The 13,417-nt window shown below is 28.0% G+C and overlaps 1 protein-coding gene across 21 annotated transcripts in view; it reads left to right on the top strand.

Moving 5' to 3' along the window:
- LOC145279820 (otoferlin-like) overlaps positions 1-13,417 on the top strand; it is a 1,618,966-nt gene that overhangs the window by 326,457 nt on the left and 1,279,092 nt on the right. For all 21 annotated transcript variants that reach the window (XM_080131202.1, XM_080131198.1, XM_080131211.1 and 18 more), the window contains exon 3: positions 7,727-7,815. In XM_080131202.1, coding sequence (XP_079987328.1) covers positions 7,727-7,815 — 89 coding nt within the window. The remainder of the gene's footprint in view (positions 1-7,726; positions 7,816-13,417) is intronic.

The raw sequence follows: 13,417 nt of genomic DNA on the forward strand, positions 1-13,417 counted from the left end.
TTAACCAGGCTACATTTTCAGACGAAGAGGGCACGTGTTTTTTTAGCTGTAAATATAGCAATTCAAATTCAGCAAAAACCTCTTCTTTATTAATAAAAGAATGAGGTATGCCAACATCAAGGCCACGAGAAAGGACAACTCTCTCAGTATCAGATAGAGCATATTTAGAAAAATTGAAAATATTCGTTTCTCCAGTCTGACGTGAACCAAACTTACTGTTAATAAGAAAGCTTAGAAACTTTTCATATTTATAAGTAAGCCGGTTTTTTCGTAGATTATCACCAGCAATAATATAATTGGAGAGGCGTATTCAAACAAAAAATGAAAAAACCGACCAAGCAAAACCCCACAGCCGAAGATATTTGCTTCTTTTAGAAGCCAAACATGCAGATAAATGTATAATTTCATCCTTTAGAAAGGCTCGTTGTGCATTAACCCCATTTCTCGCTTTGACCTTAGTAACCCGTCTGGAGATATAACCCGGAGAGACGTGATTAATTAAACAGGATTGGAGAAAAGATAATTTGGATTGAAGGAATGTAATATAGGCCTTCAATCCAATAACTTCGTTTAATTTCTTTATAATATTTCTGTCGTACCTTTTCCTCAAATATGTAAAAAGATTTATATGGGCACAAAATTTTTTTATATGGATTTAAATAGCACTGGGGCAAATGCCATTATTAAAATTGAGGACTTTTTTTTTTGACGTTTAATCCAGAAACACTACAAAGTCTAAAATCAATCTCCAAAACATGTAGTTCAAAATTATTTGAACTGAATGAAGGGGGAAAAAACGTATGAAAAAAGGGGGGGGCTAAAAAGAATTAAATAAACGGAAGACGTCTTTCGGCCGATCTTTTCAACAGTAACATCGGCAATTTGAGAGCAAAAAAATATATATAATATATATATATATATATATATATATATATATATATATATATATATATATATCGAGGTCTAAAGACTAAAATTAGCGAATGAGGAGGTGAAATTAATGAGGATTGGAGAAACAGACAAGCATTCTCAAACCACACCCATAAGTTCAAGATTATGGATGTGTTCTTTTTGCCTACACAGAGTTGGCTTCCGTAGAATAATTGTAACTGCTTCGAGAATTTTCAAATGTATTCTCGAGCGGGCTCTGTGTAAAATGGAGAATGCTCCATCCGAATAGCCTCCAGTGCAGACTTGACACTTTAATAAGTGTTCACCAATGGCCGAACTATGAGTATGTAAACGCCCGGATGTTGGCCATTGTTTGTGCCTACATATCGAAGCGTGGGACATGTTGGGAAATTCTCACCTCCAAACGCTGAATAGTATGTCCCACGTAGTCAGCCTCACACTGACCATGAAATCTGTATACTACCATATTATATTCTGTGGTGGGAATACTATCTTTTCGAAAGGAAGGGAAAGCATTTCTAGTCCCAAACACTGTTCGAACCTTCGTTGCAAAATAACAACGAGAAACAGCTGTACTAATTCTATGTGAAAACTCTTGGCTTTTAGTGCCAATCCAAGGGAGTTTCACATATACGGGACATTTTTGAGGGCCCAAAAGTGTTCCACCTTTAAATGTAAGAGTTTTTTCCTTTATACATTTTTGAATGATGTATAGAGGATAACCATTGGCCAAAAAGATTTCAGTTAGACTTTGAAGTTCCGTATCTAATTTTATCGTGGAACATATTTTCAAAGCACGATGTACTAGAGTTTTGATCAGATTTATCTTTCTGGTTCTAGGGTAGAACGAATCCCAGCTGAGGTATTGCCCAGTAAAAGTGGGTTTTCTATAAACACTGGTTAGAAAACCCATGCCAGATCTTTCAACCAGAACGTCCAAGAATGGCAATGAATCATTAGCCTCCCTTTCAATGGTAAAATTCAAAGAAGGGTGAAGTGAATTTAAATGCCTTAGCAATCCTTCAGCTTCCGTAGAGGATGAGCAAATAGCAAAAATGTCATCTACAAAACGGAAGTAGAACATCGGTTTTGGCCACTGTTCAACAACAGTTGCTCCTGAAATCCAACAAATATATTGGCCAATATGGGACCCAGGGGGCTTCCCATTGCTACCCCATATATATATTTGATTATATATATATATTTGGTTATATATATATATATATATATATATATATATATTTTGTTATATATTTATATATATATATTTGGTTATATATATATATTTGATTATATATATATATATATATATATATATATATATATATATATATATATATATATATATATATTTGGTTATGTATATATATATATATATATATATATAAATTTGGTTATATATATATACATATATATACATTTGGTTATATATATATATATTTTTTTTGGGGGGGTTACGTATATATATTTTTTTTGGTTATATATATAGCGGTTACATATATATATATATTCGGTTATATATATATATATATACATATTTGGTTATATACATATATATATATTTTTAGGATATATAAATATATATATATTTTGGTTATATATATTTGGTTGTATACATATATATTTTTTTGGTTATATATATATATATATACTTTTGCTTATATATACTTGGCTATATATATATATACATATATTTTTTGGTTATATATATATATTTTTTGTTTTATATATATTTGGTTATATATATGTATATATATATATTTGGTTATATATATGTATATATATATATTTGGTTATATATATATATATATTTTGTTATATATATATATATTTGGATATATATATATATATTTGGATATATATATATATATATATTTGGTTATATATATATATATATTTGGTTATATATATATATATATATGGTTATATATATATATGTATATTTGGTTATATATATATATGTATATTTGGTTATATATATATATGTATATTTGGTTATATATATATATATGTATATTTGGTTATATATATATATATATATGTATATTTGGTTATATATATATATATATATATATATATATTTGGTTATATATATATATATGTATGTTTGGTTATATATATATATATATATACATATTTTGTTATATATATATATTTGGTTATATATATATATAATTGGTTATATATATTTATATATATATATATTTGGTTATATATATATATATATTTGGTTATATATATATATATATTTGGTTATATATATATATATTTGGTTATATATATATATTTGGTTATATATATATATATATAATTGGTTATATATATATAATTGGTTATATATATTTATATATATATAATTGGTTATATATATTTATAGATATATATATATATATATAAATATATTTGGTTATATATATATATTTGGTTATATATATATATATATTTGGTTATATATATTTATATATATATATATATATATATATATATATATTTGGTTATATATATTTATATATATATATATTTGGTTATATATATTTATATATATATTTGGTTATAAATATTTATATATATATATATATATTTAGTTATATATATTTATATATATATATATATATTTGGTTATATATATTTATATATATATATATATATTTGGTTATATATATTTATATATATATATATATTTGGTTATATATATTTATATATATATACATATTTGGTTATATATATTTATATATATATATTTGGTTATATATATCTATATATATATATACATATTTGGTTATATATATTTATATATATATATATTTGGTTATATATATATATTTATATATATATATATATTTTTGGTTATAGATATATATATATATATATAGAAATATATTTGGTTATATACATATATTTCGTTATATATATATATATTTGGTTATATACATATATTTGGTTATATATATATATAGATATATATATATATTTGGTTATATATATATATATTTGGTTATATATATATATATATATATATATATATATTTGGTTATATGTATATATATATATTTGGTTATATGTATATATATATATATTTGGTTATATGTATATATATATATTTGGTTATATGTATATATATATATTTGGTTATATGTATATATATGTTTGGTTATATATATATATATATATATGTATATGTTTATATATATATTTGGTTATATATATATTTGGTTATATATATATGTATATATTTGGTTATATATATATATATATTTGGTTATATATATATATATATTTGGTTATATATATATATTTTGTTATATATATATATATTTGGTTATATATATATATTTTGTTATATATATATATATATTTTGTTATATATATATATATATATATATTTGGTTATATATATATATTTGGTTATATATATATATATATTTTGTTATATATATATATATTTGGTTATATATATATAGTTACATATATTTTGTTATACATATATATATTTAGTTATATATATATTTAGTTATTTATATATTTAGTTATATATATATTTAGTTATATACATATATTTAGTTATATCTATATATTTTATATATATATTTACTTATATATATATTTAGATATATATATATATATATTTACTTATATATATATTTATATATATATATATATAGTTACTCATAGATATATCTAGATATATTTATATATGTACTTATATATATATATATTTATATATATATTTACTTATATATATATATTGATATATATATTTAATTATATATATATATTTAGTTATATATAATTATTCATGTATACCTATACACGTATATTTAGTTATGCATATAACTTAATATATATATAGTTATATATAGATATTGTTATATATATAACTATATATAGTTTTGTATAGATATTGTTATATATATAACTATATATATATATATAGTTTTATATATATTGTTATATATATAACTAAATATATATATATAGTTATTTGTATATTTTATATATATATAACTAAATATATATATAGTTATTTATATATTTTGTTATATATATATTTACTTATATATATGAGCTAACAGTTAATAAAGTATGTTAAAAAACACTTTGAAAAGAGTTAAAAACATATTTAATGTGAAAAGGAAACACTAGATAAATGGATAGTCCTTAATCCGCGGAGTTTCGAAGAAATACTTTCCTTCTCGCTAGAGGGTAGGAATTCGAAAATACGGAATCGGATTTTGCATGCAGAAGTATTTGATGAATCAACAAGTAAGTCAAAGATCTTACTTGAAAACAAAAAAAGTGAAGCAGAGGGAATATGATGAAGAAAAAGGTGCTTACACATGAATGGATAGTCTTGTGGAAGATAAAAAATCCGATGACGGTAAAATCCAAATGTAAAACTTCAAGAAAGTTTAAAGAATTTCTAGTTGTACAAGTAAAATCCAAGGAAATCTTTTCTTTTTTCCTTGTACACTTTTTTGTAAATTATTCCATGGATTTTTGCCTTTGGATTATTATGGACCATCTTTTTCCAATTACGGGATTTACTTGGATTTTACTTGTACAACTGGAAATTCTTTTATTTTTTTTGAAGTTTTACATTTGGATTTTACCTTCACTGGGTGTTTTATCTTCCACTAGACTATCCATTCATGTGTAAGCACCTTTTTCTTCACCATATTCCCTCTGCTTCACTTTTTTTGTTTTCAAGTAAGATATTTGACTTACTTGTTGTTTCATCAAATACTTCTGCATGCAAAATCCGATCCCGCATTTTTCTAATTCCTACTCTCTGATGAGAAGGAAAGTATTTCTTCGAAACTCCGCGGATTAAGGACTATCCATTTATCTAGTGTTTCATTTTTCAGGTTAAATGTGTTTTTAACTCTTTTCAAAGTGTTTTTTAACATACTTTATTAACTGTTAGCTGTATTTTTACTGTTATGTATTTTTCGTTCTGATTACGAATTTTCTGTCTTGGATTTTATTTAACACGAACGTTACCTTCCCGACTTATGGAAGTATTTTACTAACTCACCTTTTTTTTTAACGAAGTCGTATGATATATGCCGTTTGTTTGACATATCAAATTTTGTATCCCAATATATATCTTTACCTTGATGAGATTGAAACCCACCAATTCTTGGAATTCCAGTAAATACCTTACCGTTTCCATAATTCTTACTCGGATCTTTTTTTTTTGTTTACGTTACTTCACAGGATTCTACCATTCTGTACAAATACCTTCCCGTTTTCGACCTTAACATATGTAAATTTTAGTTCTGCACCATGCAAAAAAAGAAATGTACTTAGTCATTTCCCCCGCCCCCATTTATCCCCAAAAGTCACCAAAGCCTTAACATATTTAAATTCGAGTTCAGCACCATGAAAAACTGCTAAATTGACATGCAAAGAAAATTTCGGGCAAATATGGTAAAATAGTCCCAAAAATGGAGTGTTTTTATTAGCCCTAAAAGAGCCCCTGAGGCACACCCAAGAGTTATCGCGAAGTATAGACAAACAAAATTATATAGAAATCGGTTAGTTACAACTTTTCACAAAGTTTTATAAAATTTCAAGGCGCCAATTTTTTGATAAGCACAAAAGTGTCAATTTTAGCCATTTTAACCCGAAATGCATCCCTAAAGAGGCAACCAGATTTTTCCCGGAAAATCCGTTCTGTTACTTTTTTACTCGTATCATGTTTAATGTTTTTGCAAAATTTCAAAAGATTCCAAGGCGTAGTCATTGAGAAAAGTGCGGACAGAGGAACGGATGAACGGACAAGGGTGAATTTACAGGTCCACCCTCCTTTTATCGGGGGATCAAAAATGCTTAGAAATATATACTAGTAGAAGTACGCGTCGTTTACTTAGCTAACAAAGAGTCTTTAAAAAATGGACTCCGATTTATGAAGGTTTATGAAAAGGGGATGTAGCTATAAATGATTAGCTTCAAGGTTTTGGGGTATCATCCTCAAATGAATATGAGGGGGGGGCAGTAGTGGGAATCTTTATTGACACAAACTTAGAAACACTAATTAGGGTTCCCCATTACAAGCGATCCCCTGGGTCCCACCTCTGTTTGTGTGAGTAGGCGATGTAATCCGTAAAAATCATCTCCTTCTCATGATGGGGTTATCATGGCAAGTTCGGTTGCTCTACATCAAATGGTATGAACTTGCACAGAGTTTCCACTTATATATGACCCCCCCTGGGGCATCGCCCCTGTTGATGGGAGTGAGCTGTGTAACTCATCAAAACCTTCTTCTCTCCATGGTGCGTAATTCTTCCAAGTTTGTGCACAGGTTTTTCTCCTAGGGCTCCGCTCCCTTTGGTGGGGGTGACTTTATCGTACCCAATTTTTCTCCTTGATACTTATTTCATCATTGTATGTTATCAGTTTAATATAATAGTAAACCATATAGGAGCCTATTAGTGTAAAGACAGACAGACACTCACACACACATTGAGCTTTATTGTATAGATATATATGATTTTTAATAAAAAGGAGTTGAATCTCAAATATAATTGCAAAGAAATTTCGTCTGTTTTTTTTGTTGTTTTTTTTTTGTTATTTTTTTTTTAAATTTAAACAAATTATTCTATTTTTCCCCCCTAAAAATTTTATTTTAAAATGTCATTTTAATTATGATATATATTGTGTATATCAAGTTACTTTGGTTGGGAGAGGAAACTTAATATAATATTTATTTATTTTAGAATACAAACCAATGTTCTTTAACTGTATTTCTTGTTGACATTAATTGTGGACATTATTTTCTTATAAACTCTGTCCCTTTTTTTGTCTTTTTAAGATATTTGAATGGCCTGTGGCCCGGCCGATTGAAAGTGAAGAGTCATTGGATATACAAATTTTCAACTACAGCAAATACCTAAACAACAGGTGAGTACATATTCTTAATGCTTAAACTTGATTGTATTTTTGCTTAAACTTTGCGAAATTTTTATCCTCGAAAATATATTCAGTTCTCGGGCAGGAAACCAAAGAGATTATACTTTAAGATAAAAAAACAACAAAAAAAAACAATCGAAGCAATGTTCGTATGATTTGGATTCTTCAGATTACTGTTCTCTCTTATGTGTTACTAGCGCGGGGGGGGGGCTTTTCCCGGGCGTAAAATACGCTTAAATATGATATTTTAATTTGTTAAGATTTCCTATATATTATTAGAAACTCGTGATTTCAAAAGTAAAAAAAAAGTATTTAGGTGCCGTCAGCTAGGATCGAAACCGAAACTAACATTCAAAGCTGGTGACGTTCTCACTGTACCAACGTGAAACGCATATAAACCGATTAAAAATAAACTAAGATGAATGTACAAAATGTTTAACGATTTTTTTTAAATTTTGACCTATTTTTGACCCCCTATAAAAACAGTTTTAACCGGCTAAAAACCCATAAAAGAACGACCCGTAAAAGATTCAATCATTTGGGGGTCCCTTACGCAGCTCTGCGACTTTTAGTTTTGGAGGGAGACTAACACAGACAGACAGATATATAGCCGTTTATATATAAGATTTTCACAACAATTTGGTCGATGTAACTTCCAGCATAAAACGAATAATCACTCCTGATCTCAAAAATTCAGAAACAAAAATATATTAATCGAATACTTGCGCAAATATAGAAACAGAAATATATTAATCGTTTTACTTGCGCAAATAACAAAGAATGAAGGTTTACCTTAGATGAAGAATGTTCTGGTGACAGGTGCGCTAGGTGTATCAGAAGCGGCTATTAAAAATGGTGATAAGAACTTTAATAATTCAACTTACTATCTTTCGAAGCTTATAAATACTTGAAAATGTAATTCAAACCCTATTTTCTTTCAATTAAAGGAGCAAAGACCAATTTAAGAAAAAAAATAACAGGTTTAATAGAAAATTATGTAATATTTGTTTTTTTTAAATCGGTTTTCTTAAAAAAGATTTAAAGAAAATCAACGTATTTTTTTTCGATAAATGTATGTATATTAAATGCCAAAAAATCACTTACCTATTAAAAAAATGCTAATGAATGGGTAGTTCCATTCTTCATTGTTAAGAATTTATCCATATTTATATTTTAAATTTAATGTATTTTTAAATAAAAGGATTTTTAAAGCGAGGGTCATAGAAGATCGCATTTTCGTAACGAGTTTAGCACCATAAGCTTAAAGGTTGCTGTCGCTATTTTGGAAAAAAAATTTCCAAAAAACATTTCTTCTTTTTTCTTTGTTTTAAATTAGAATATTTTATTTGTTGATCTTTTATCTTCAATTTGTGATATATAAAACTTTGGTACATAAATAAATTATTTAATTTTTCATAGACATTTCGAAATGGGGGGTGAATTTAAAAAATAACGTTTGTGTAAAATATTATATTCAGTTTATTAGAAAGAGCATAAGATTTCACATTGATCCTGAAAATATCGTAAAAATTGAACCAATAGAAAAATTTCGATAGATTTTTAAATTTTAAAAATTGAAAAATATTTAACACGTAAAATTCAATTGAATTCATACGTAAAAAAAATGGCTGGTTTAACGCGCACCGGCACTTTGTAAACACTGTTTTTTAAAAAAATAAAAAAATATTTTTATTATTTTTTAAACAACTTTAATAATTTATTTCAGAAGTATATTCCATACAGTAAATTAACAACCCACTTTAAAAAGAGAAATTACGAGTTTTTTACATTTTATTCGCAGTTTTCTGTTAGGGGGTGTCAAAAATCCCCCCCCCCCAAATTCTGATACACCTACAGGTTCGCCCGCTTGGCTTCAACGATCGTGGAAGGAATGTAGAAACCACTTTTCATTCAAGATATCGCTATTAAAGCGCACATGAGATTACAACCAACATTTTTAATGCGCGTTTTATTATATATTATTTTATTTTATTTATTTTATTTTTTGGAATCCTTTGAGGGGAGGCTTCATAATTTCTGTATTCCTTTTTTGTGCGGACCGTTATCCTCATCGTCATAGTTGTTATAGTTTCACTACGTTTCGGCCAACTTATCCTCTGGCCTTCTTCAAGTGGTTAATCGTGACTGGATAGGAATGATGAGTCTTAATTTAACCCCTGTAGTTACTGCCTTCCATAGTTGTTGTTGCCTTACCATGTTTTAGCCAACTAATCCTCTGGCCTGCTTTGAGTAGGATTAAAACCGTTGTCTTCAGACAAATGCTTACATGGAATAGTAGAGACTCGATGCCTCTATCCAGTGCATCACGGACTCGGTCACGGTTAATCACCTAAAGAAGGCCAGAGGATAAGTTGACCGAAACGTGGTGAAACAACAACAATTATGAAGATAAGGATAAAAGTCTGTAAAAAACTGAATTCACAAACTACACGTTTTATGTTTTACTTTCTGTTATTAGAAATATTTTTTTTGTAAATAAAAACATGTAAGAAACAGGGATAGTTTAAAATGAACATGCAATATTAAAAAGTGGCGTAAATAAATGCAATTTAAAAAAACGCTTGAAACATAACATCCGGCGGTGGCCCTGGATGTTTCAAGTTCGAATTCAGTTCGTTCCCCTGAATCACTTTTGTCAATCCCACAGCTGACCTTGTGTCAAACCTCCTGGAGAGTGGTTAAATAAATAATAAAAATGTAAGCCATGTTTAGTTTCAGAACAGTTTCCGATGGTTCGTTGTTCTACACAAGTCCTGGGAGGTAACTGGTTTGCAGTAGACGGTTCTCGAGTTGGAATCCCAGAGCAAAAGATTCTTCCCGTGTTGACACGAAAAAAACATGCGAAATTGCTACAAAAAGGTTTAATAATGATGGAGCAATTCTGGTTTCTAATTGGTTGGTAACAGAACGTGAATTAATTCGATTCGTCAGTTCCTAGCAGCATCGTTTATAAATAGAATCTCCCGACTGGGCGAGATCATACCACATTATAGTAAAAAATATTGTAACAATAACAATGGTTGGAAATGCAAATGAAAAGACTGAAACCTGAAATAAACAGTAAACGAAAAATTAATCATAAAACTCATTTTATAAACGAACAACTTTCTTATAAATTGTTTAATATATACTGAAATAGAAATCATCTCTCTCGAAAACGACTTCCTGTTTGCTTAGCCTATAAAAATGACAGCATAAAATGTAGAAAAGAAAAGACAAGCATAATTTTGTAGGTCGTCATTGGTTGACGTATGCCATTAATTTGCAATTGGTAACTGTTAAATGGGACGAATTCTAAAGCATGCCCAAGAAATTTTGCAGATAAATTCCTTTGAATGGAGACTGCTAGCTAATATTTAGAGTAGTAAAATTCTGGGTGGCCGAATGATAACTACTAACAAAGCCAAAATCAGTCGGTGAAAAGAGTTGAGAGAATAGGAAGAAGGGGTAATCAGAGCAGACCCAGCCAAGTGTGACTGGCAGTTAAAGTTTGACGTTCGAAAAGGCAGTTTGTTTTTCTGGGGTCTCTCGATCAACTGGGGAGCTTAGTTATCGGGACATATATTTCAGTTTGGTCAGGCAAAACTCTCTTTTTGCAAGTTTGCGATTAGAATTAGGAAAAAGAGTACTAATTGCGATATCCAAATGGGCTAATACCTTTTATTTGCTTTAAACTGGAATTGTGTGTGCTTTTTTTTTTGTTTTTTGTTTTTTTGCTTTAAACTGGAATTGTGTTTTTTTTTTTGTTTTTTTTGTTTTTTTTTGGAGAGAGAACTCCTTTTTTGAAGCACTGACTGAATCGAACAACTTTGAAGTGGCACAACGAGTGTGTGTGGTCACGACCTGTACAGTGAACACACACACATATATATATTCATATCTCATATTTTCATTTATGTAGTGAATGACAGAAAAAAATCATGTTAAAAATGTTTTATTTGCTTGCCGCCCAAACACAGGCGAACACCGACAGTAGTTATCAGCGATAAACCAGTGTTAAACGGCTGCTGCGATAACATATAGTCATTTGCAAGTGTGATCGAAAGAGAGTAATAATATCGAGAACATGAGGAGACTTGTTATAACTTGGAATCCAGGGAACAACATCGGTTATTGTCAGTGAACAATCACTGTTGATTAGTTGTGCGAAAACTACCATTGTGTTGATAATAATATCACTTATTTGATTCCCAACTAATTCCCAACTATAAACTTAACCTTTATGTGTATACGTACAACCTAAATTCAGAATATAATTTTAGAGGAATATGGTGTTAAATGACACCGGTGATTAGATTTAACTATGTTTTACTATATAATACGAGACAGTCATGAACTGATGAATCAATATATATATATATATATATATATATATATATATATATATATATATATATATATATATATATATTAGTAAATTATAAAAATATTAAGTTATAATAGTTATAAAAATATATATGGCAATTAAGCTACAGTAATAGTAAATTATAAAAATGACGAATTCTTACGAGAATGAAACTCGAAATATTCTGTGTAGGTTAATTGCCATATATATTTTTTATTTTTTTGACCTAGCTCTATATATGTATTTAGCACTGTTGAAGTAAATACTGGAAATTTATGCATAAAATCATATTTTCCTATATTAATTTATGTGTTTAAATGAAGTAGTCATATATATATATATATATATATATATATATATATATATATATATATATATATATATATAATAGAGGCCTGGCACGGCCACAGGAGAGACTAAGCAAAATTAATTCCAAAGCAGCAAAACTAAAGCTAACCTGCCAAGACACTTTATATACAAATGTAGGCAAATTTTGGCAAATTTTCCCACATTTTATTGGTTTGAAAATGTAAGTTCTTTTTTAGCAATTGTCATAAAGTTTTACCGTAGAATAGTATTTTTATCATCAAAAAGCCTGCACATTTTCCTGCAGTTTCGTCACATAGAACCAAAATATGAGCATTTCAATATTCAATTTGGCTTCGAGTATATATATATATATATATATATATATATATATATATATATATATATAGTCTTGGAAGTTTTTAAGCCTTAAAACTATACAAAAAATATTTTTTATCATTCGTTATATATATATATATATATATATATATATATATATATATATATATATATATATATATATGTATGTGTGTGTGTACCACCTTTTTTGGTAATTTTATGAGTTCCAAATCTCAGCGCTGGTGCTACCAGATCAGGCTGTCTACTGACTTCCTGAGATGAAACGCACCTACATAGATGTCTTTGTTTTTTTATTCCCTTTTGCAAAACTTAGTCATGTTCTGCGAAAACAAAAACAAAAACAACATTCTCCTCCCCTTCCCCTCCCTCGTTTTCTTTTTCCTTCACCTCCTCACCCTTTTTTTTTTTTTTTTTTTTTTTTTTTTTTTTTGCCTAGTTGGTAGGGCGATAGAACATACCAACTGCCCCCCTGCAGAGGGTAAAAATCCTTCAATGGGACCACCAGTTGACCGTTGGTGGCAACCCGTAATGCATTAAGAACGGGATCCTGGTGGTTGAGTG

This window comes from Euprymna scolopes, chromosome 7 (genome assembly GCF_053919585.1).
Source record: "Euprymna scolopes isolate OS-2025 chromosome 7, ASM5391958v1, whole genome shotgun sequence".
Taxonomy (NCBI): Eukaryota; Metazoa; Mollusca; class Cephalopoda; order Sepiida; family Sepiolidae; genus Euprymna; species Euprymna scolopes.